Below are 24,425 nucleotides of genomic sequence, written 5' to 3'. Positions count from 1 at the left end.
CTGGGGATTGCTGTTCAAAGCAAGCTCAGGCAAGAAAGTTTGTGAGACTTGTATTTCCAATTAAACCCCCAAAATTTAGGAGTGGTGCTGTGACTCAAGTGGCAGAGCCCTATCCTGGAACACAAAAGCTCTGTCAGTGACAGTCCCCAAACCCTGAATCACAGGATGCAGGACTGGCACACACACAGAAATATGTTCAAGTGTTTGCAAATACACATTTACTAGTATGGTCAAAACAGAATGCTAATTTGATGATTTTGGACGATGAGACTTGTGTTGATTTGTAGCTTATACATGATAGCTAAATATAATAATGAACACTTACATCTTCTCTCCTATTCCTTTTTAATCTTCTGTTTGTCCTTCATGAACCATTATTTTTTCTTTATAATGATACCATTTGACAGACTAAAATATTTTTCTTTCATTATATTTTTCCTACTGTATTGGATGGGACACTAGTCATAGTATATTTTTCTCCTGTTAAAATTCTAAGTTTGCCCTTAAATACAACTTGTATTCTAAATTAAATATATCTCTTAATTAACACACACACTCACACACACACACACACAATAAAACCAAACTCTTGAAACTGGTTAGTTTATAATGCTTCTTCTTTACACCTTGCATATTTCTAGTTTCTTTACCCTCCAAAATATATTTTTTCTCTATATGATCACAGTTTCTTTTCACAAAAAAATTTTAGTTTGCATACCACATTCATAAAATTTCTTTAAGTGCCATAATTTTTAAAGCTCTATCTTCAAAAAAAGAAAATATGGTGTTTTTTGGTGCGGAATCTCCACAATGCTTTCCATAGTGCTTGCCCTGATTTGCATTCACTCCAATGGTTTTTATTAGTGTCTTTCCTTCCTTATTTACCTGACAGCAATCCTGGCTATTTGTATTCTGGATGTTGGCCATTCTAACTGTAGTGGGATGGAATCCCAGTGTTGTTTTGATTTGCATTTCCTTGATGAGCATTTAATACACTTAATGTGGACAGTTTTCATTTAAGTCACCAAGTAGACCAGTGATAGAGCCACTAGTACAGCTATCAGAAGAATAAAAAGCCATCTGAAGTAGGTACTGTGGCTCATGAACACAATTCTATCTAGTCACTAAGCTAAAGTCCAGAGGAGCGTAGTGAGCAGCCATCTGGCCATCTGTAGGATTCCATCTCAAATGTAGCGTCAAAAAGCAAGGCTGGAGCATGGTTTAATCGGTAGGGCACCAGCCATGTGAAAACAAGCATGAGGCCCCCAGTTCAAATCCCAGACCAGAAGAAAAAAAGTCATCTGATGTTTGAAGCATTGACCATGACAGACATATTTGTACCAATTAAATTTCCATAGCCAGAATATGTATGTTGCTGCTACATTTTAGTTTTATATTGACATCATTTCAAGGCCAAAAGTTATGAAAATGATGAGCACTATGCACGAAATAGGTTAACAAAGGTAAAATGATACTATAAATGAGAAGCTCAAAAATTGGATTTCCACTGAGTCGAGAACATTTAAAGAAAATTAAACAAGAATGAGAAATATACAGCATATTAAATAACACCAGACTTAATAATTATCTAAAGAAATGAACTAAAACCTAATGTTCTCTAGGCTCCTTATTAGCATACATTGTACAAAGTAATTGTTCTCACTTTAATATTTCTCCACATTTGGAGACTCCAACTTTTACCAGACCTTCAGTCTTTTACCATGTAAGATAGCGTGTCCTCATAGGAAATGGTGCCAAGAATTAGTGTGTAATGCATTTGAGGGGAAGTCTGGCAGAGGGGGCTCTTAAGCCTATTGTAACTCATATATATTTTATTCCTTTTTGTTGCTTTCCTGTCATTTTTTTCAGATTTATTAATAATTTATACTTTTCCTTGTGTCTCATTCATCAGAGAGATCAATGTTTTGAGAGTGGCTTTTAGATAGGACAGTTTTAATATCCAAGGTGGTCTTATCAACGTCGATCACACCATTATTATGAAAAGAAGGTTAATATTTTAAGCTTTTAATTTTCAAATGCTTGTTCTGTGAGGGTGGCATACCTTGTGCTAGTTCCAAAACACAGGAGTGTCTTTGTGGCTCAATTCTCAGTGAAATCAGTATACAGTGAGCTGATCTTCCCATTAGCACGTCAAGATAATCGGGCTAATTCCTATTTCCTGGGGGCAAAAAACTAGAGCAGCTCTGAGATTTATTTTCTTCTTTCCTTCCTTTCTTTAGTTTCTTTCTTTTGTTGCTGCATCATGTTAGTATTTTAGAAGCCTCTACAAAGCTGATTTTTTGCTAGCTAAGCTGCTCCATTTAAGGGTATAGATTTAGTCTTAAGTCATATCATTATTGATTGTGTAAAGCAATTTCTACCTGTTCATTTTGAAACCCAAGTAGCACAAACAGATCCTGGGGCTCAGTTTCTTGGAGGGAACATATCCTGAACTTCACCATAAATTCTCTCATTACTTTGTGCCAGGAATTTACAGAAGAACCTTGGGGAATTCTAATGATCTTGGGGTTTTTTTAAAGTTGAAAAATTTGAGGCACAATATAAATATTTTAAAACTTCCCAGCTGTCAGTAATAGGATTATGCTTTCCAGGGAACTCTGAACAAAGTGTAGTTTGGCTTCATAATGACTCTAACAAAACATTCTAATTAAAAGGGCAATCCATAAGGAGTTGGGGTATTTCTTCAGTTACTGTTCAACTTCACTCTGCATAGAACAAACAGGGACGGCAAAAGGAACAGAAGTCAAAGGAGAGGTGGGGACTTGCCTCTGATGACCTGTAAATAGTGCTGCCTTAGTTTAGCTGACAGGCAGAGCTCGAAGTTACAGCTATGAATAGATCACTTCTGGGTTTGCAAAGAAATTCGAGGTAGAGTCGGGAGACTGCCTTATGTAACACCCTGCATGCAAGGAGTGCCAATGTTGCAGGTCCCTTCTATCCAGATTTCTCTGGCTACAGCAAAGAATGCCACTCCTTTCTCATGGTTTTCAAAATCAAGTTTCCTTACCCATGATTTGAGGAAAATCAGAGCAATTCTATGCAAAAATTTCTAAGTTGAAAGCTTAGGATTCAAAGTTTCTCCAACATCTGCATGGAAAACTGTGGTGGAAGTCATTTATGTGTTAATTTGATCATTTAGGCATCTAAATAAACAACTTAAAGTGAGACAAACACTTGACAAAAATATTCCTTGCTAAACTGGTATGTATTTGTGTGTGTGTGTGTGTGTGTGTGTGTGTGTGTGTGTGTGTGTGTGTGTATACATGCTTAGTATACTTTTTGGAGCAATTCATGACACTATGTAGATTGTCCATCTATCCATACTTTAATTCCTAACAAGCACTCACATTTTCATAATTAAATGGTGCAGTCCAAAGAAGAAAACCAGGCAGAAGGGGGAAGAATCAAAATCACTTTATGGACGTGTCAGTGGAAACTGCTTATGGGTCAGTAAGGTATGAAGGCTTTAGGACCAATCCAATTAATTCTTTAATGTTTACAGTGAGACATTGCTTTGTAGAATGAATGCAACCTGCTGGCTTCCAATTTTTATAGATTTAAATTATCTGAAATGTGTTTTAGTTTCCATTCTTAAACACAAGCTTAAAGCGTCATCTATAACAATATTATATGCAAGAAGTATTTACTCCACGGACTTGCTTTGTTATTTACCTTTTATTTTCAGAATGGTAATGTGTATATTGTGAGAAGGGACAAGAATTGTCTTAGCAATTACCATCCAAATGAAGATGTGGAAGAATGAGAGAGGAGGTGCAATTTGAAATGTGTTAGAATACATTATTATAATGGATGAGCAAAACAGTAACAACTGGATAACTGAGAATGTGTTCTGAACTAACAGTGCAATGTCCAGAAATAATACTCCTAAAGGCATGCCATTTGAAGAATGTCTATATACTGTCTCTCATGTATCTCATAATCCTACTTGTCAGAATACCTTTTTCCCTAAAATTTCTTGGGTGCATACTACTTGTTTTCATAAAGCTTTCTTACTCAGAACAGCCATTATCTGGCTATGCATCCATAGAGTTTATTATTTTCATATTTGTATTCCCCATGAGTAAGTACACTCTCGGCTCTTAATTATTTTCCCTAATAATGCATCAACACTCAAATAAGGGAAATGTAAGCAGGAATGATTTCTGTAGAAAGGAGATGCCCTTACGGCAAGATCACAGGAGAATTCAATCAAACCCAAATCAAGCACTTTTTACAACAGTAACTCATAGACATGGCATGCATATTCTTCACTATAATAGTTGTATGAAATGGATGGAGAGAAAGGCATGGATATGAATAAGCAAGAAGTTAAAGGGATATTCTGTAGCACCTTAAACAGTGATTTTTGTATTTTGATTCCACTTAGATTGTGACTCATTCAGTCAGGAGAAAGAGCACGTAAGTCAAGTGCGGAATCTCATTCTTTCTGGATATTTTATAGGATCGCCAGCACCTCTGCTCTATTTATTTTCACTCTTTCCAGTAAGAGATATAGCCCCTGAGGTTTGGGTAAAAGATATGACCTCATTTCTTAGAATTTTTTGCCTTGAATCACTGACTTTTGTCATCAGGCCAGTGCTGTGGGATTAGTGGAGGCTTTACTCTGATCACCTGAACTGAACCTGAACTCACAGAACCCAGACTTGAGTCTAGTTTTGTGGCTCCAAGTTGCCTTGATCAAATTGGAGAAATGTGTTAGTTTAAGTTACCCCTCTTGAACTAATAATATAGGCTCCATAAAGGTAGATGGAGGATAAAGCCCAGATACATACACTTCAAACATTATTTCTCAAGTAAAATGAGAAAAATGAAATAGGTGGAGACCTTATCCTAAACACTCTTCCATTCTGTACCAAAGTGAGATGACTTTAGGTTCTACATCACTGATCTACTGGCCAACCTCAAGCATCGCCTGGATTCTCATCTCAGGAACTCTGACTTTGTTGATCTTTCAGGATGGCTCTTGTATGCCTTGATCATTTGCCTCTTACTATCCTCCCTTGGGCTCTATTCTACCGAATCAAAGAGATCTCCTCCTTTCCATCTCAAACAATATTCCCCAGTCTTCTGAGTCTCAACCCTGCTTTATTTTTCATTAGCATATTTACTACTACCAGTTGCTATAGAATTTATAATCCTGGAGATTAGGGATCTCACTGATTACTTTCCCCTAATACTTAAATGAATGCCAGACATATGTAGACTTGTAACAAGAATTACTATGAGTAAATACATACATCTGTGAATTTTCCCTGGACTGCTGGTGAAGATATGTTGGGAGTGGGATTTTGAGTCAATTATACCCAAAGACAACTCAGCATCTCTCATATCCTATGTCTAATATTGAATTAACTGATTTGCCTGGCCTTGCCCACTGCTAATACATGTTTATGGTTTAATCTCTTCAAAATGCAAGTCTAATTATCACTAATGTTCAAAATTAGTTCTAAAAATGATCTTGCCAGATTTAGAATTTGCCTCAGTTTAAACCTCGTCGTAAAGTATCTTTTTATTTCAAATTTAATCATCTTTTCTCAGTTTTCCTAACAGTGCCATTGTCCCAGCTGGATTTACATCACTCTATCCTTTGTATTATCAGTTCCTAAAGGATACTTTTCTATAGCTAATTCTCACTGTCTGTCTGTCTATCTATCTATCTATCTATCTATCTATCTATCTATCTATCTATCTATCATCTATCTGCTTACTTACTTACCTGACTCATTATCCATTCATCTCTATATTTACTATCTACTTATTTATTCATTTATACACCACCCATCATAGATTGGACAACAGGATATTAAAAATATTTAACTAGATATTTGTCGAGGATGGCTGTGCCTTTAAGAGAAGACGGCCTAGTTAGCCCGTCCCGCCTCTTTCCAGCTTCAACCAGAAGAGAAGCCCCCATCCCTGGGGGCGAGCACATGTGTGCCATCATGGCGCCGGAGGCCCCAGAGACCCGGTCCTTGGGGGGCTGTGGTCTCCGCCCATAGAGGAAGTTCCATGACATCACCTGATGGACAGCCCATTAACCAATCATTAATATTCAGTTAGTCCCTCCTCTTCCTGCCCACCATTACTGTTATATAAACCCCTCCCTTGAATAAAACCCTTTGAGGCTGGCAGTCCATCAGACCAGTACCCCGAGATCTTCGTGCCGCGTCTGCTCTTGATATGTGAGGGGGACGGGGGGGGGGGGAGGTCTCGGCATCCTACCTCAGCTCGGCTTAGCACCATAGGGTTAAGTGGTGCCGGAGTGGATGCTGCCGTCCTGCCTGGGAGCCCCCGCCCACCTGACATTTCCAGGTCTCGATCTATCAATGGGTCACGGAGCCTGTGTGGAAGGCGATCTGGGCTCCGTGCTGCCTCTGGTGGCGGCAGCTTGCAGGGCATTTGTGGCCACTCGGCAGGGGCCCGGGCTCAGGTTCGTGAGCAGTGGCATGCGCTGGGCTCTGGGGACAAGGCAGCGGCGTGGTGGGCGGGATTCCAACCCAACGCGCCACTGCTAGCCTGCCTACAGCCCCAGAATGGCAGACTACTGGCCGCTTCACAGCGGTGGCGGTCTGTATCCTGTTAGCTTTGTGTTAAGTTTTCCCGCCACACAGCTGGGTGGGGCCAGCAGCCTGCCTGCAGCCCTAGAACAGTCTGTGAAAAAACCCCTAACTGTGGCCCTGCAGGCTGGCCTGTCATTTACTCTGTGTCAAACTTATAGCTTACAGGCAGAAAACAAAAGAAAGCCTCAAATTTCCAACTAAAATGGAATATTAAAAAAGGAAACAAAGAATTTTAATGCAGCAATAAGTGATGTGACTGGATTTTTTAAGGCTACCACTTCAAAGATACTAGAAATTGGAGGAGTTTTTCTGGATGGATGGAAAGTTTGCTTATCTGATGTGATTTGATCCTGTGCTACCCTCACAATTTGGAGATATTAGAAAAGTGAGATGCTAAGGCCACCCTTGTGTTTATAATTCTGGTGAGCACGGTTGAAGGTACTTTTATCACAGATATCTTGGTTGTCAGTCTAATGATTTGGTACCAAATTCTATGTAAATACGGTGATGCAATAATCAAGACTCCTGTCTTAAGTTACATGTAATCAAGCAAATGTGTTAAAGTATGTACAATTAACCTGTGGGGATAAAAGTAAATTCTCTTTAGCTCTGTATGTAGAAAAATATGGCAAAGCAAGCTAATGATTCTCAGTACCTTATTGGAAAGCTAAATGGATAAGTATCTAAATTTGTAATTATGATTCCTACATTAAAGAAAAATTGTCATTTAAGTTCAGAGTCTCTTGGGTGCAAATAAGGCTGAGACAAAGGCCTAAAAGTACATTCCTAGAATGGAAATTTAAACAACCAGAGTGCTAACATTTTGCCAGATCAAAGGCACCACAGCTATTGGAAGCCACAGAGTTGTCTTTGGATTCTATGACTATGAGTGGTTTGTGTCTGTATGTCTGTCTGTTGGTAAAACTTAAAAGAAGAACAAAAATAGCTTTTCAACCCAAACCAGTCATGTTCGGGTACAAGCAAATGTGTCTAAAAAAACTCCAAAAAGTTCAAATATACAGCATGTGGTATAAGTATATTGATATAAAACCAGTGTGTTATTCTTTATATCCAGTATGTTAAAAAGTCAAGTGTACATCTTGTCCTGACAATTCTTTGGTATAAATTAAGATTTTACCTTCCCATTTTTCTCTCCTGTGCTCTCATAACTCTTAAGATCAAGGAATCTGAATCATTTCATACAAATGTGACTATTAACCTAAATTTTCCTGACCCAAAATTAACATTTTGCTTCCTAGGATGCAGGTCCAACGTGCATGGACTGTGGCAAAAAGCCACCACAGTCTGTTCCCAAACTGCCTGGTTTCTCTACTAACGATCTTGTCCCAAGATTAGATTTGGGTTCCTAATAGTTCTATCCTAACAGTTACTCCAGGTTAAAACATCATAGTTATGTTGGTGGCCACAGAGCTAGCCATGTGGATTTTTTGATTAAGAAAATCCTTTTATCCTGCTTAAACCAGAAGGGCATCAGCCTACAAAAGCCAGGAATGCTGGAGAATTTAAAAAATCTTAACCAGTCTGTGTAGAATTTGCAGGCAACCAAAAAGGACATGTGACAGCCTTATCCAGAGGACTCTCTGAGATGCTACTGCAGACTTGCCCAGATCTCTCATGCCTGACTCCATCGCATGGCATGGAGCTTGCTAATTTGGCATAAAAGACACAACCACTTTCACATTATTTTAACCCTCTGCCCTCTGATTGTTGTTCATTTGTGTTCTCTTTCACTTTCCAGTAAGAGTAAATGATGATTCAATTTGATGGCACGTAGATCTCATGTTCTCTAAGTGTTACAACAAAACTTTGACAAGCAGATTTTGGTCAGTTCTCAACAAGTTACAAATGGGTTATTTCTGTTGTTTTCCTTGTTGCTTCAATTGGAAATAAAAAGGGCTTTTATATCCAAGACTCCTTGGATGCAGTTCAAAGCCAGCCTGGGCAAAAGAAAATCTCTCTAAAACTCCACCTCCCAGTTAACCAGCAAAGAGCCAGACTAAGAGCTTGGCTCAAGAGAACCAGCAAAAGGCTAAAAGTGGCATCATGGCTCAAGTGGTAGAGCACTAGCCTCGAGCAAAAATACTCAGGGACAGTGCTCAGGCCCTGAGTTCAAGCCCCGTGAATGCGGAGGGGACCATGCCATCCCAGCAACAAGCACCTGAACTCCTGGGACTCAGCCAGTCCAGGAGACAGGGATGTGGGTTGGAGTGAGAGGAGAATGGTGTCATATCCTAAATAGAGTTGCCTTGTCTCGCCCTTTCAAAACTGATCAAAGCCGGGAAATCAAGAGAAATAATACCTGTCCATTTTTCTTTTTTCTGCCAGATGTATATACGTATATATATTTATATTTGCCTCTGACTGGCTACTCCAAACCGGTTCTCTGTCACTAAACACTTTCTTCAGTTATTCTTCCTTCTTTGTAATTGACCACAATTGGGTTTATGCTCCAAATGGAACGTTTCTGGCTTATGCCCAGGGTATGTTCTATGTCATTCATATTAACTAGCCCTATAAACTTATCAGTCTTTTGCCTGACCTTTTCAAAAGTCTCTTTCAACAGAATAACATCTCTTGCTGAGATCACCACCTGGGAACTTGTCGTTCATAGCCGTCACCCTAACACAGACCTGGACCCTGGAGGCCCCAGCCCTAGAAACTTCTGGGTATACCCAAGACGCAGGAGTTGGCCAGAGGAGACCATGGCATCCTCTGGCCCTAGTGACCATTCTCGTGGTAATGATGGCGACCTTTGCCAACCACACTGGACGGTGCCAGGCAAATCGAGGGCTCTTGACCACTTCGCCCCCTTTCAGCAGCAAGTAGCTCCAGAAGAAATGACCATAACCCATACTCCCTGCCTGGTGTCCTCCTGTGTCATAATTTATAAAAAAAAAAAAAAAAAAAGAGAGAGAGGGAGATGTCGGGGGTGGCTGTGCCTTTAAGAGGGGATGGCCTAGTTAGCCTGTCCCGCTTCTTTCCGACTTCAACCGGAAAAGAAGCCCCCGCCCCTGGGGGTGAGCACATGTGTGCTATCATGGCGCTGGAGACCCCAGAGACCCAGTCCTTGGGGGGCTGTGGTCTCCGCCCATAGAGGAAGTTCCATGACATCATCTGATGGACAGACCATTAGCCAATCATTAATATTCAGTTAGTCCCTCCTCTTCCTGCCCACTATTACTGTTATATAAACTCCTCCCTTGAATAAAACCCTTTGAGGCTGGCAGTCCATCAGACCAGCTCCCCGAAATCTTCGTCCCGCGTCTGCTCTTGATACGTGAGGGGGAAGTGGGGAGGTCTCGACATCCTACCTCAGCTTGGCTTATCCAGATAGGGACACGCTCTGTCTCTCCTGCTGGTGGGAGAAGTAGAGCCGACTGCCCCTCACAATTTGGGGCTTGGCGTCTCCCCGCGAAAAGGGGGGGGGATGTGGGATTTAGGTCCCACAGATATTTACTATCATAATTGTCATTCTCTGTCGTTTTACCTAAAGTGTCTATGCTAGACTTGATCAATGAGTTTCAAGATTTTGCTCAGATTAAACTTATTTATAAATGAATTTTATATTAATATGATGTATCATCTACAGAGGATGTCTCAAGGTAACTACTGAGTAAGCAAATAAATTAGATTGTCTTTTAACCATATTATCAAATATAAATGTTGGTGCAATTATCAGATAAGAAACATTGATATTTTAGAAAAAAAATTTAAAGGCAGGGAAGATAAAGTAGTATATTTTAGGTTTGTCATCAGAAAGTGCAACAATTGCAAAGAAAATGGTAGCAAACAATTATTTTAAACAAAATAAATAGAAAAGAAATCTAAGTTCACGTTAGGTTGAAAGAGTTCAAATAGTACAATTCTTTAGAAAAAAGTCCAACAACAAAACAAGTACTTGCAAGAGGGGAGAGTGGGACCAAGGGGAGAGAGGTAGAAGAAGGAAGTGGGGGAGGGGAGAGAGTGCAGGCAAGAATTCAGTGGATAGAATTGAGAAATATAGGGAAAGGGGTGGGTTGGGGTGAATGGTCTTGAAGGGATGACCCAGACCAAGAAGCATCATATAAATAACCTGCTTTGTTAAATAGGAAAAAAATTCAATAGGTAGCTTAAAAACTAAGAAAAGTGGGGGAAGAGATGAGTTGAGAAGGGTGGATGAGAATGTTGAAAGATTTGACATTGATCAGGATGCATTGTATACATAAACTGCTTTGCTGAATGGCAACATCTTTGTATGACTACTTGAAGATAATAAAAGATATTTCACAAAAAGAAAATAGCAACTTATGTTTGTTTGTTTGTTTTTTCTTAAAAAAATAGCAACTTTTTTGTGAGGATGATCTCCTGTGGGTGAACAACTATTGGAATAGTGCTGCTGAATCATGGATGTATTAATTGTTCTTTGATAGGCTTTGTGTCTGAACATATAATAATAAATATCCCCAGATCTGAAGTTCATAAACTTTGTATAGGACCCTGGAAACTGAGGAAGACAGCAGGCAGAACCGGGAATGGTACCTTAGGAGTGAGCTCTTACCGTCCAGGTCGTTCTCTGGAGTCTCTCCTGTATACCAGCTGGAAGCAGGTCCAGTGCCATTGACTGTCATGGCTGACACTTGAAAACTGTACTGACTTCCTTTTTCCAGTCCTGTTAAAGAATTTTCCATCAAGGAAAAAAAAAAGTTATTGAACAACAAGAATTTCCAGCTGGGTTTTAAAAGTTTTAGCAAAATTTTAACCACATTTGACATGCTTTGCACTGTTTGTGATCCTTGTGGTAATTATTGTTATTTTGACTAAAAGAGCAGACGATCACAGCAAGAAATCAAATTATGTTTCATCTATCCTCACGTATTTTTTTCTTCAGTTTTATAAAAATGTACCACTGAAAATAGCCCCAGGGCACATGCAGACTATAAAATATGAACGATGAAGAAATAATCAAAAATAGCAAGAGTCATTTTTCCTCACTGCTCAGAGAAGCCCTGCCTATAAATCAAGAACAGTCAATCTGAAAATTTATGTCTCTATCATTCATTCAAGGTCAGCAGTTATGTTTACTTTGAGCCAAGAAAGAAGAATCCAGAGGCATGGCGCTTCAGCAGAATGTAGCCAGGCTCTCATCTCTAGAGACTATCTTTCCTGCAAACTTTGCTTTGCATCAGCCTCCACCTTAGAGTTGAAGGACATTAATCTCTTGTATCATTTGGACACATTAGATTATACAAGTGAAAACAACACAACACTGATTTTACAGCATGTAAGTAAAGTAGAAAACCATGAATCACTAGTCTTGTATGCATACATTTTGGCTGCAAATAACTTCTGTATGTATCCCAAAGATCTTAATATGAACCAATTAGTATTTGTTGCATTGTTGTGAGTGGCTCTTCCAAAACTCATGTTGAAATTCTTTCCAGTATAATGGTATTAAGGCATCTTGTACACATGACTAAGCCAAAGGGCTTTTTCTTCACGAATTAAGTGCCATGATGTTGGCAGTGGCTTAGTTATGGGGAAAGAATTGCCAATACAAAAAAAAAAAAAAAGAAGAAGAAGAAGAAGAGGAGCTGGGCCCGATATTTCTTTTGACTTCGACACTCCCTTGTACTACTACCTTCCTTCTCATGGGACGACCCTCATCAGATGCTGGCTCCCTACATTTCTAGATCCTTCCAAGGCCTTCCCACCCTTCAGAACCACGAACCAAATAATCTCCTAGTGTTTCTGAGCTACCAAGACTGTGCAATTCTGTTATCCAGCAGAAAATAAACAGAAGACATTGGGAATGTGGCTTAAATTGACAAACTCTTAAATCTCAAGGAGTTGAATAATCCTAATAAAGATAGAAGTATAGTTTGCTTAATTTTTCTGTCTTTTCCTTATACATATTAGTTACAAAGAATAGTATAGAAATGAAACACATTGCTGGGGGAAAATATTATAACATGTACCATGTTATATAACATTTTGTACAGGAAGAAAAGTACTTTGTACTAAGTAGAAATCTGAGTCATTGTTAACAGCTGGTAATATTTAAAGTGGTAGTTTGGAGGAATTTGGTATTGCTGTGGTACAGTTTCCATTCATAAATAGCACCATGGGTAAAAACAATTTGATAAAATCTCCCATATTGTTGTTTCCTTTAAAGAAAAATTCTATGCTCTAGAAAATCATATTTACAAATTAGACCAGAAGCTCCACCAGGCACTGAAAATGTTGTTGGTGCTGTTGTTGTCATCAATATGGTTGGTGTTTTAGTTGTGCATTCATATGACAGCCAGTAATTTAGCTTTGAGTGAAAACAAAAACTCTTCTTAACTCCAGCTTAACAATACAGAGCACTTTAGACACAATCTACTATCGCATGATTATCTTCCCAATGGAGTCTCCACTGGCTTACTATATGTAATGGGGAGGGGGGAGAGCTCTTCATATCTTCTCTATCATATTTGCTCTCATATTAGTTACCTACATCACTCTGAATATCCTATTATTTTACACTATTATATTAATTGATTTATTTAAGCTTTTTTTTGGTACTGTTCCTGAGAGTTGAATACAGGTCATAAGTGTGTCCCCTGAGCCATTTTGCTAAAGGATAGTGTACTAACCCCTGAGCCACAGCTCAATTTCAGGCTTTTTAGTTGTTAATTAGAGATTAGAGTCTCACAGAGTTTCCTGCCTGGGCTGGCTTCCAGCTGTAATCCTCAGATCTCAGCCTCTGCATAGCTAGGATTATAAGCCCCCACTGGTACGTGGCTACTATGCATTACTTTTAATATTGATTTTATATTTTATATTCTTGTGATCATCTGAGCTAGAGAACTTCCTTTTTCATGATGAACATTTTGAAATCCCTGACCAGATATAAAAAGTTTTTATATTTGTACACAGAATCTGACTAATAAAGGACACCTTAAATAATGTCTAGTGAAATGACCCATTCAGTGCTAGACACCTCACAAAGTGACCTGTAAATTAATCAAGGAACCAAGAATGTCCTTAGAAATAGAAACCAATGGGAGGAACCCATTTACAAAAGTTTCCTTTTTTGAAAAGTTCTTCAATTTCACTTTACCACAGTATTATGTAGAGATAGCGCCTAGGCTTTATCCAAGGGGAATTTTAAAAAATCAAATTCATATCTTTGGATTCTAAATTCAGTGCTTTCCAAACCAATCCTTCTTCAGTTGAAGACCTGTGACCTTTCCCTCTGTCTAGGTAACTTCACATACTATGATAGACAGAACCAGACATTTTGGCTTTTCAGAGCGGCAACTGGAGCATCACCTTCAGGACATTATGTTGAAGATATCCCTGTTTCATTTCTGTGAGGGGTACCTGACATGGCATGTCTTAGATGTTCTCAAAGCTCTTTGGATTTCAGATTCCCATGTGAACTGATTATTGTGCAATGCATGCTTCTGCCTTATAGTGTTTTTGTGAAAAGTAATGATATATCTCTCACAAGTCATAAAAGCAAACATCAAATAGGTTCAGAGATAACGAACATCATTACAGAGGTTGTATGTAGTGATTTTTTGTCATTTACTATTCCAATATATGCTGATTTGATTACATAACATGAGGTTATTACTATTTTAGAGATGACGCTAACAAAGCACAGAAAAATTAGCCAATGCTTTCCCCCAGCTCTAAATACTCTGCTCTTCTCTTTATATGCCCAGTAGTCTAGTTTAGACCTATGATGGGATATCAGCAAATAGTGTAAAGCACTATAGAAACACACAAGAAAAGCCCTGGCAGAAATACAAGACTTTGTCTGAGAAATAACTAAAGTAAAAAAGAGAGTCTATAGCAAGAAGAAGGCCCCAAGTTCAGATCCCAGTACCACCAGAAATAAATTAAGTAAATAAGCAAATAAATGAAATAAGTAAAGAAATGAAATATTGTATAGCTAATAATAGTTTCTATAGTCATGAGAATTCTTTTATTGACATAGATTACTCAATCTATCCCCAATTCTAAGAAACTTGAAGCTTTATAATTCTTTTACTCTTTCTAATTTCTTAGCTATGGCAAGAGATGATATATGAGTTAAGCAACATTATTTCTCTTTACTTTCCTAATGCTAACCATGTTATTAAAATTGAGCTATTGTTTCAGTTCTTCAGTCCATAACGTATCAATGCATGTTTATCTTTATGTTTACTCTATATTGTCCATAAAATACGACAATGCTCTTAAATTCATTTTCAAACAACCTGTACTGAAGAGCACTCAGGAATTATAAACAGTACTTCAAAGTTTACGTGACATAAATTCCTACAATAAAACTGATGGCAGGGATTTAAAATCCTTTTTATCTCTCTAAATTACTATTTTTTTTATTATTGCAGATGCTTCATTATCCAGGTACGAACACATATAACACCAAAACCACCTGTATAACAAATACAGGCTTATATAAAATCAGTTTTATTCCTTACACTTGGCTATTTCATCATACACAAAAAGCATTCAGGCATTTATACATTTCTCACAGCCATATCAATATATCCTTGTATTTTACAGGAACTGGGTATGTAGGGACAAATCCTGTTTATTTTAAAGTGCTGTAAATCTATATGGAAAACCAATTACTTCAACTTAGTACAGAATGTAATGGTGACCAGATATGTCTCTGGGAATAGAATAAAACAATTTCCCAGCTCACAGAACTTCCTGGGTCCTAATGCATGTTAAAACATTTCCAAGATGTCTAGAAATGTTAAAGGATATTTTTTCAGAAGTCAAGTCCTGGAATAAAAGAAAGACAGAAGCTTTGCCAGAGTACATTACTAAATATCAAGAGTAGGACAATACTCATAAACTGTGCTCTATGGCTTTTAATCTAATTGAAAAGTAGTATCTGCGACTTTTGCAATAATTGTCTGGAATTGTTACAAATCCAGCTGCTTAGATTATGTTTTCTTCCAAAATGCATTTTTGTAACTCTTGAAACAAAGAAGCATTGTGAACTTACGTATCAAAGTTTAAAATCAGATTTCTACAAATCTATAGAGATGGGAATGAGCCTTTGTGAGCCATTCCTAGTAATAAGTTAATGAATTCACCCCATTGCTTTGCTTTGGCTGGAATGACATTGAGCAGGAGTAGTGATAGGTGCCTCATGTTGATGAGAAGCTCTAATTGTCCCAAGTGTTTTAGATGAATAATAATGTAGATTTGAGATTTTTTTTTAAAATTAAAAGAGTGAATTGTATTAGAGGGATGCCAGGCAAAATAATTGTCCTTGAAGAAATAATAAAAGCAATCTGTCATGAGGTAAAAAGCATCTTACAAAATCCATGGGTGAGTGGGACTTTATGAAATGACTGTACTCGGAAATAAGGTCTGAATGTAATTTGCTAAGGATCACAGGATACACTTCTTATGGGTTTAGGATGGAGCCTATATCAAGTGCTTGGTGCCCAGATGGAAAAGGGATGGACAGGAAACTATGAAGAAAGAAAGATGGCACCAAGATGGAGGAGACTGGAGAAACGCTTCCGCAGTGAAGTTAACACTGAGGACTCTTAGTAAAAACCAGAGGTGTTTATTCGAAGCCTCCTGTCTTGCCAATAACTTCTTTCTAGATTTCTGGTCTCCTGAACTGAGAACGTTTGTTGTTTGTTGTGCCATCTTAATAATGAATACAGTCTAACAGTGAAAAGACTAATACTTGTTCTCTCTGTCTCTCTGTGTGTCTTTCTTTCTCTCAATGATTTTGAATTCTCTACAATCTCAAACATGTTGTATGGTTTGGAAGATAGGAATCTCAATGTTGTAAAACTGATGTGAATGTGTCAAAATGCATTTGCCAAAACGAGTCAAATCCTAAGCAATTCACCCAGCAAATTCTGCTGGCCAGTGATACTACTCTCCATTTATTCCTAGTATTTTCCTGTCTTAGTTTCCCAGCTGCTAGAGCGTTAAGTTCTACTGGGTGAGATTCCTTGGTTTATGATAAACAAAAATGCATTATCCCATCTGACAACACTTTTTGATGCTTTTTACTTTTATATGGGTTTTATTTGTTGCTGAAGGAGTAAGAAACCCTGATTTTTAATAGTTAGCATACTTACTGCTCTGAATATTTTCCTATGAATACAGATTCTACTCTTGTTTGTAAATCTGAGTTTAGGTACTAATATTGACTTAAAAGTGTTGGGTCCTGAAAGCTCAGGCCTGTAAAACTTAGCTGCTTTAGAGGCTGAAAACTGAGGAGCATGGTCCAAAGGCAGCCCAGGCAACAGTGTTCATGAAACCCTTGTCACCGGTGAACTACCAAAATGCCAGAAATGGAGCTGTGACTCAAAGTGGTACAGTGGTTTCTTTGAGCACAGAAGCTAAGAAACAGTGCTCCGGCCCCGAGTTCAAGCCCAGGACACACACACACACACACACACACACACACACACACACACACACACACACACACGCAGGCACGCATTTTTTAGCACTTGCTAATATGTTTTTAATGTTTAAGATGGGATGGGATTTGACATATACTGCATATATTCTTCATATATGGCATCAGATTCAAAAGGCAGAGTATTTCATGACATTATTATATCTGGAGATTTTATTGAAAGTTTAGGCCTTCAAAATTATTAACTATAAAATGTTACTGTCATAGGCATGCATTTAGGCTAAAATATTATGAACATACTATTTTCCCTATGTTAAATCCTAGAAGTTGGAAAACTGTGTTGAATGTTTGAATAAAAGTAAATGAAAACAAAATCCCATACACATTTATACATATATCTGTATCTAACACACACACACACACACACATATAACATATACCTAATGTGAATGTGTATATTTCTTTTCATAAAAACACTAGAAAATTCTGTCCCAAAATAATATGTGAGAGTTTATACTTCTCTTATGTTTTCTAGGCTAGAATATTATCATTCATTTTTACCCTTTATTTCTTTAATCAAAGAAAAATGCTTATTCATTTAAACTTGCATCTCTCTATTTACCAGTGAGATTGAACATTTCATCATATTTAGTGGCTACTCATAGTTCAGAATTGAAGATCCAATCCTTAGTTTTCCTATTGTAATATTTATCCTTTATTTATTTTATAATCATAGCTTTTTCTATACCTTTTATTGCTTTTCATTTGAGGAAGGAAAATAATGATGATTTTAAAGCTTCAAATCACTGCAAAAAGAGGGAGGATGGAGAGAGATAGAGATCTATTAAATTATCCTCAGCATTATCCATAATTTAATATTCAATTTAGCAATTATATTAACTTGATTTTAGACAGGAAGAGGAAAAAAATCTTAGGAGCTTGGCTTTTTAAGGGATTGATTATTATTTAATTAATTAACTTGTTTATTACGTTTGTATTATGGCTTGAAGTCATAGTTTTGATCTCTCTCTTGTCTGGCTTTTTTGGCTCAAGATCAATGTTCTGGTACTTGAACCATGCCTCTAGTTCCTTTATGAAAGCTTTAAAAATATTATGGTAGAATGACTTTCTTTTAGATTCAGTAATAGTTTCCTAGGAGAATTTTGTCTAGATTTAAAGGAGGCAATGTGATTGCTAAAAAATTTATCTTGGAAGTACTCTCAACACTATGTTAAAATTTTATGGGCAAAAATCTGAATGGTCCCCTTCCAAAAACCAAACGAATAAACACCTAGGCTCCTATGAAATTTCAGATTACAGGTTGAACAACAGATTACAAATTCTGTGTGTGTGTGTGTGTGTGTTTGTGTGTGTGTGTGTGTATGTGTGTGTGCGTGCACGCTATTATTCCCATGTAATTTTTCCGGAGTATGCAGTCCTTTACTTCCTCTTTTCCAGTGATAGTTTAGTCCATCAAATAAAGTAAGTTGTATGACTTATGTATGTGCCATCTGCAACTGGCCCACTTCACCTTGTAATTACTGTCATGAGCCACAGCTGGATTGTTTGTCTCAAGTCTCCAGCCACATTTCTTGTAATTCATAGGACTGTAGAACTCTAAGTCCTCCTCTGACCATGATCATGTGACCATCACATAAAGCTAATGATGGAGAAGAGAGAATGCCACTTGCACACACTCACCAGAAACTGGTTGGCAGGGGCCTTCCTGGAATGCTACAGTAGCTAACCACATACCTATTTGACCAGTGATAAACGAGAGAAGTCACACGCTTCTCCCATTCAGCAATAGATTATAAAACCAAATATTTTGGGGGGGCTTCTCAAAAGACATCCCAGGAAACACAGCAAGTGGGTATTACCTGAAAAACTCAAAACATATACCATAATTTTCTAATTCCCTTCTTCCCTCCTTTTCTTTCCCTGCTTGCTCATTCAAACTTTATTGGGTTTACCTTCAATGACATGATCTTGAGAACATTACCTACATTTGATTTAGGGAAACTGGACTTATCTTATATTGCAAATTGCAATATTTAAGGAAATAAATTGTTATTTATATTACAAAATATAAGATGTATTCTTTTCATAAAAATTTGGCTCAGTATTGTAAAGAATTTTAACTGAGTTGTAATTTGACCAATATTTCTGTGAGAGTAGACTTACTTTTATATTTATGAGCATTACCTCTCTTTTTATTCCTAATCCACCATTTTTACCTATCTTAAAACTGTTCATTGGGGTTGAGAGAAGTAAATTCATTTAAACTTGATGCCAGGATACTAGAGGATTTTAGAAAGTTGCTAGTTAATTAGATGTTATAGAATCATCAATCCTGAGAAAGCAATGTGGATAACTATCCATGTGCCATTCTTTTATGAAGATGAGGGTTGAAAAGAAAAATACGTAGTCAAAGCATTATAGAACATATGATCTTAAAAATAGAAAGGTTATGCTCGTTGATGTCAATAAATGTCATCTGCCAGGAAAGAAAAAAAAATCAATGTTCCATTGAAGTAAGAGTGTATTTTATTCCTGAAGCACTTAATTCATCAAAACCTTGCCGAACTGTGCTGTTTGCAAACTCACCTGTGAATAGGTACCATAGGTTGTTCGGCTCCAGTGTTTCCATCTCACCCCTGCGAGTTGTCTTTCTGTGTCGAATTTTATAGCCGGTAATAAATCCATTTTGTGTTCCTGATGGAGGAGGAAGCCAGCTTACTTTGATACTCTGTAAAATAATAAATGTAAATTAAGATCCATGGTGAGAAAGAGGGCAAGAAGACAGAGGCAAAAAAGTGGCCCAAACACAAGTGTGAAGAAAGGAGAATTAAGAAATGTTATAGAATTCCCTTCCAAAACGAGACTAAATCCATTCTTATACTAGAAGAGCTTTTATTTATAGTCGTGTTATTTCAATAAAGGATATACAATTTATTGTGGATTGATTGCATGATTATCTGTCCTTTAAAGCCCCTCTGAGGGCTGGGGATATAGCCTAGTGGCAAGAGTGCCTGCCTCGGATACACGAGGCCCTAGGTTCGATTCCCCAGCACCAAATATACAGAAAACGGCCAGAAGCGGCGCTGTGGCTCAAGTGGCAGAGTGCTAGCCTTGAGCGGGAAGAAGCCAGGGACAGTGCTCAGGCCCTGAGTCCAAGGCCCAGGACTGGCCAAAAAAAAAAAAAAAAAAAGCCCCTCTGAAAGGATGGCAAAACATGGTAAATGGGTCTTTCAAAAAACAAAGGGCAGGAATGTATTTGATGAGAGATAGAAGCTAGCCATGAATTAAAGGGAGGTGTGATGACTGAGGAAAAAGTAGAAGCTGAAATCTAAATACTTTTAAGTGAACATGATTTTTTTTTTAAACAAGAAAAAAGATGTGAATAAAAGCCAGGATAATTGAGAAATTGTCACTTCCTTCTTAACTTGGAAGTTAATAGAGTGAGTGAGTCCTGGTGTCACAAGGAGATAAAGTGACATCACAAGGATCAGGTAAATTCCCAGTTCCTACTGCAGGCAGTGAGCTGTCCTAGATAGAACTTGCTGAGTGACTGGAGTAGCTGGGAATGGATAAAGATTACTACGTCAAACATATGACGCATTCATGTCTTCTTCATCCATCTGATACCTAGAGCAATCAGATAGATGCTTCTTTCAGGATGAATCCTGTCAAGTAATCCAAATCTACAGGAAATTAACATTTCCCTTGTGAAAGCATTCTCAACCAATCCCAGACAGTGAGGTCAGCACTTAATAAGTCCTATTCAGGCACCAGTTTTTACAGTTTGTAATCAGCTTCTTTTATTTGAATGTGATTTAATTTTAATGTGAACAGATGTCCAGGAAAGCCTGTAGTATAAAAGGTAGAGAAAAAAGTACACACAAAAAAGTAATGAGATCTGAAGGAAACTGTAGTAGGAATTATAAGCGGAGTATGATGTATATATATATATATGTATGTGTGTGTTTATGTATATATGTATGTATAAATATGTAAATATACATACATATACACAAAAATAAAATACCCTAAATAACAAAATATAAGATACTGAAATATTTTTAAGGTTATAGTAGCTATAATTTCATTGCATAAATTACAAATCAATAATTATTTGAGAAGATATAGGAAAAGAAGCCTTCTAAAATTTGATAGGGAAATATTCCTAAGGAATTGGGGAAAGGTTAATAAATTAAAGATTTACTTTGAAATTTCCAACCTCTACTAATATGACGAGTCAATAAAAAATAGAAGAAAAAGCACAAACATAATAGCAAAAATATACTTCTTCTTCCTAATAAAATTCTTGCAAAACTGGAAGAACTTGCAAATTTGAGACTCTCATCTGTAATGTTTCACATAATAAAAGATAAAGGATTACATCAATATTATACTAATTACATAACAGTAAATTAGTAGAGCTTGGTGAAGGGTGGAACTGGGGGCAAATGATCCCACAATGAGAAAATTGTTCACATAAAATATAATCAGGAGTAAGAATGTGTGCATTAGGTAACAGGCTCCTGACAAGGTAGTTTAAGTGTTTGTTTTTGTTTGTTTTTTAGTGCTGTCCCAAGGCTTGAACTCAGGGCCTAGACACTCTTCCTAAAGTTTCTTAAATGAGTGCTCTACCACTTGAGGTACAGCTCCATTTCTGGCTTTTTGGTGTTTTAACTAAAGAATCTCTTGGACTTTCCTGATTGGGTTAGCTTTGAACCCAGGTCCTCTGATCTCAGCTCCTTGAGTAGCAAGGATTACAGGACAGAGGCAGAGGTACTTGGCTTCCCACCATGTTTTTAAGTTAGAAATCAACGAAACAGTGATTTTGTTTGTGGTCTTTTGGATAGATACCCAAAAGTGGGGCTGCTGGGTCATAGGGGAGTTCTATATTTAGCCTTCTGAGGAATCTCCATACTGCTTGCCACAGTGGCTGAACCAGTTTACATTCCCACCAACAATGAAGTAGGGTTCCCTTTTGGCCACATCCCCTCCAACAATTGTTATTGTTAGTTTTCTTGATATATGACATTCTTACTGGGGTGAGATGGAATCTCAATGTTGTTTTGATTTGCATTTCTTTTATGGCCAGTGATGTAGTGCACTTTTTCATATGTTTCACAGTAAAGCCACCAGCACAACAATGTTCATCGCAGCACAATTTGTCATAGCTAGAATCTGGAACCAATCCAGATGCCCCTCAGTAGATGAATGGATCAGGAAAATGTGGTACATATACACAATGGAATTTTATGCCTCTATCAGAAAGAATGACATTGCCCCATTTGTAAGGAAATTGAAGGACTTGGAAAAAATTATACTAAGTGAAGTGAGCCAGACCTAAAGAAACATGGACTCTATGGTCTCTCTTATTGGGAATAATTAGTACAGGTTTAGGAAAGTCATAGCAGAGGATCACAAGAGCCCAATAGCTATACCCTTATGAACACATAAGATGATGCTAAGTGAAATGAACTCCATGTTAAGGAAATGATTGTTACATCACAGTTGTAACTACTTTCAACGTCCCATGTGTATCTGTAGCTTCTATTATTGATGATGTTCTTGTATCACCTTCCTGTGGTTGTACCTACACTATCTCTGTAATCTTATCTGAGTATATTGGAAACCGTGTATACTGGTATTAGAACTAGGAAATTGATAGGGAATACCAAAATTGAGAGACACAGGGTAAAAAAAGACAAACAACTACAAAAGCAATACTTGCAAAACTGTTTGGTGTAAGTGAACTGAACAACTCATGGGGGGAAAGGGAAAGGGGGAGGAGGGGGGGTGTGAGGGATGAGGTAACAAACAGTACAAGAAATGTATCCCATGCCTAATGTATGAAACTGGAACCTCTCTGTACATCAGCTTGATAATAAAAATTTGAGAGTAAAAAAAGAAATCAATGAAACAAGCTCTCTGTTGTTGCTCACACTTCTAATCTCAGCACAGAAGGAGGTAGAAGAGATTCACTTGTTTACTTATACTTCATGCAAAGAAGGCAAAGGAGAGGGAAAGGAATGAGGAGAGGAAAAGGAAGAAGATCAGGGATATGAAAATGGAATCATGTCAGGACTAGACTGAAACTGATGAGCTAAGAGACATCAGCAGGAGAGCTTATTGAGAAACACAATCATACGTGCCAGAGAAAGAGAGGAAAACTAAAAGTGATGTTTTTAAGGAAGGGGAACTGGACTAGCAAAGGGCTCTTGATTTTCATTACGCGTCTGTGGGGCTATTTAACTTTTTCAAATGTGCACATAATACACGATGAATTTAAAGTAATTATTATTTTAAACATATGAAGTTGGTTCTTTTGAAGCGGAAGAAAAATAACAAGTGCAAGGAAGATAAAAGAATTAACATCAAGGACCTGATTGCTCAATACAGCCATCCCATAGCGTTCTGGACTTTTTCCAGTCATCAAGACAGGATGGTACTCTAGGAAAAATGAAGTTCATGACTCCTTTTCCAAATCTAATATAAAACAGCCTGCATCTACAAATAACCAAATAAATCTTTGGAAAAAAAGATAAAAAACATCTAATGTTACACTGTACTTGCTGAGAACTTAAACAACTTATTATTTAGTATTACTTGTTATTTTCTTTGCTGGTACCAATGTTTCAACTCGAGTGGTTGAACCTTAAATTTTGGTAAAAATTTGCAAAAAATGAGGCTCAACAGTAGTAGTGAAAATATGTAATTTTAATTGCAAACATGTAAATTGTATTATTTAAATAATAAAGTAATTTTAACAATTTATGGAATCTAACTACATAAAATTGACCTGCATTTTAAAGTATTTACTATATATTTGAAAAATAAGGTACCACTGACATATTTTACACACAAATACATGCACATATACATATGTGTATATGTGTATATCACTTTACATGTGAGAAATTAAACATTTATTAATATCTTGTAACCCTTGTGGACCTATTATAAATCTGGCAAATGTCTACACATAGTCACAATGATTCTATGAATTAAGTTTTTTAAAATATTGTGCTCATATACAGTCATGCAACTGGACACAAAGTGCTTGAGTAACCTAAAGACACATAGCCCATGAATGGTAGAAGTACATTTTTGAGGTGTCATGAGTCCAAACCTGATTTTTTAATTATTTAATATTGTCTCCAAAGGGAATTTTAAGAGGTTGAGAACCTAATTCTTTTAGTAGTTATTTGTACAAAATATGTTCTTGAGGTTAACAAATTATTCAAATCATAGTTCACTAACTTCTTATAGTCAAAACGGAATGAATATGATGTAAATTCTGAACTTTAGATCAAGAAGTAGAACCTTTCAAATTACCGTAAAAGTTTTGTCCTACATAGCTTTGCTGAGTAACCTCCTGTAAGTTTTATATATAACCTCAAGCACAATGT

The 24,425-nt window shown here is 37.3% G+C and overlaps 1 protein-coding gene across 1 annotated transcript in view; it reads right to left on the bottom strand.

The window, feature by feature from the left end:
- Positions 1–24,425, bottom strand: part of Dcc (DCC netrin 1 receptor) — a 961,067-nt gene that overhangs the window by 156,258 nt on the left and 780,384 nt on the right. The window contains exons 13-14 of the mRNA XM_048363596.1: positions 19,609–19,750; positions 11,161–11,271 (exon numbers count right to left, since the gene is read on the bottom strand). Of these exons, the coding sequence (XP_048219553.1) occupies positions 11,161–11,271; positions 19,609–19,750 (253 nt within the window). The remainder of the gene's footprint in view (positions 1–11,160; positions 11,272–19,608; positions 19,751–24,425) is intronic.

This window comes from Perognathus longimembris, chromosome 15 (assembly GCF_023159225.1).
Source record: "Perognathus longimembris pacificus isolate PPM17 chromosome 15, ASM2315922v1, whole genome shotgun sequence".
NCBI classification, from domain to species: domain Eukaryota; kingdom Metazoa; phylum Chordata; class Mammalia; order Rodentia; family Heteromyidae; genus Perognathus; species Perognathus longimembris.
This window is presented reverse-complemented; position numbering and strand designations above follow the sequence as displayed.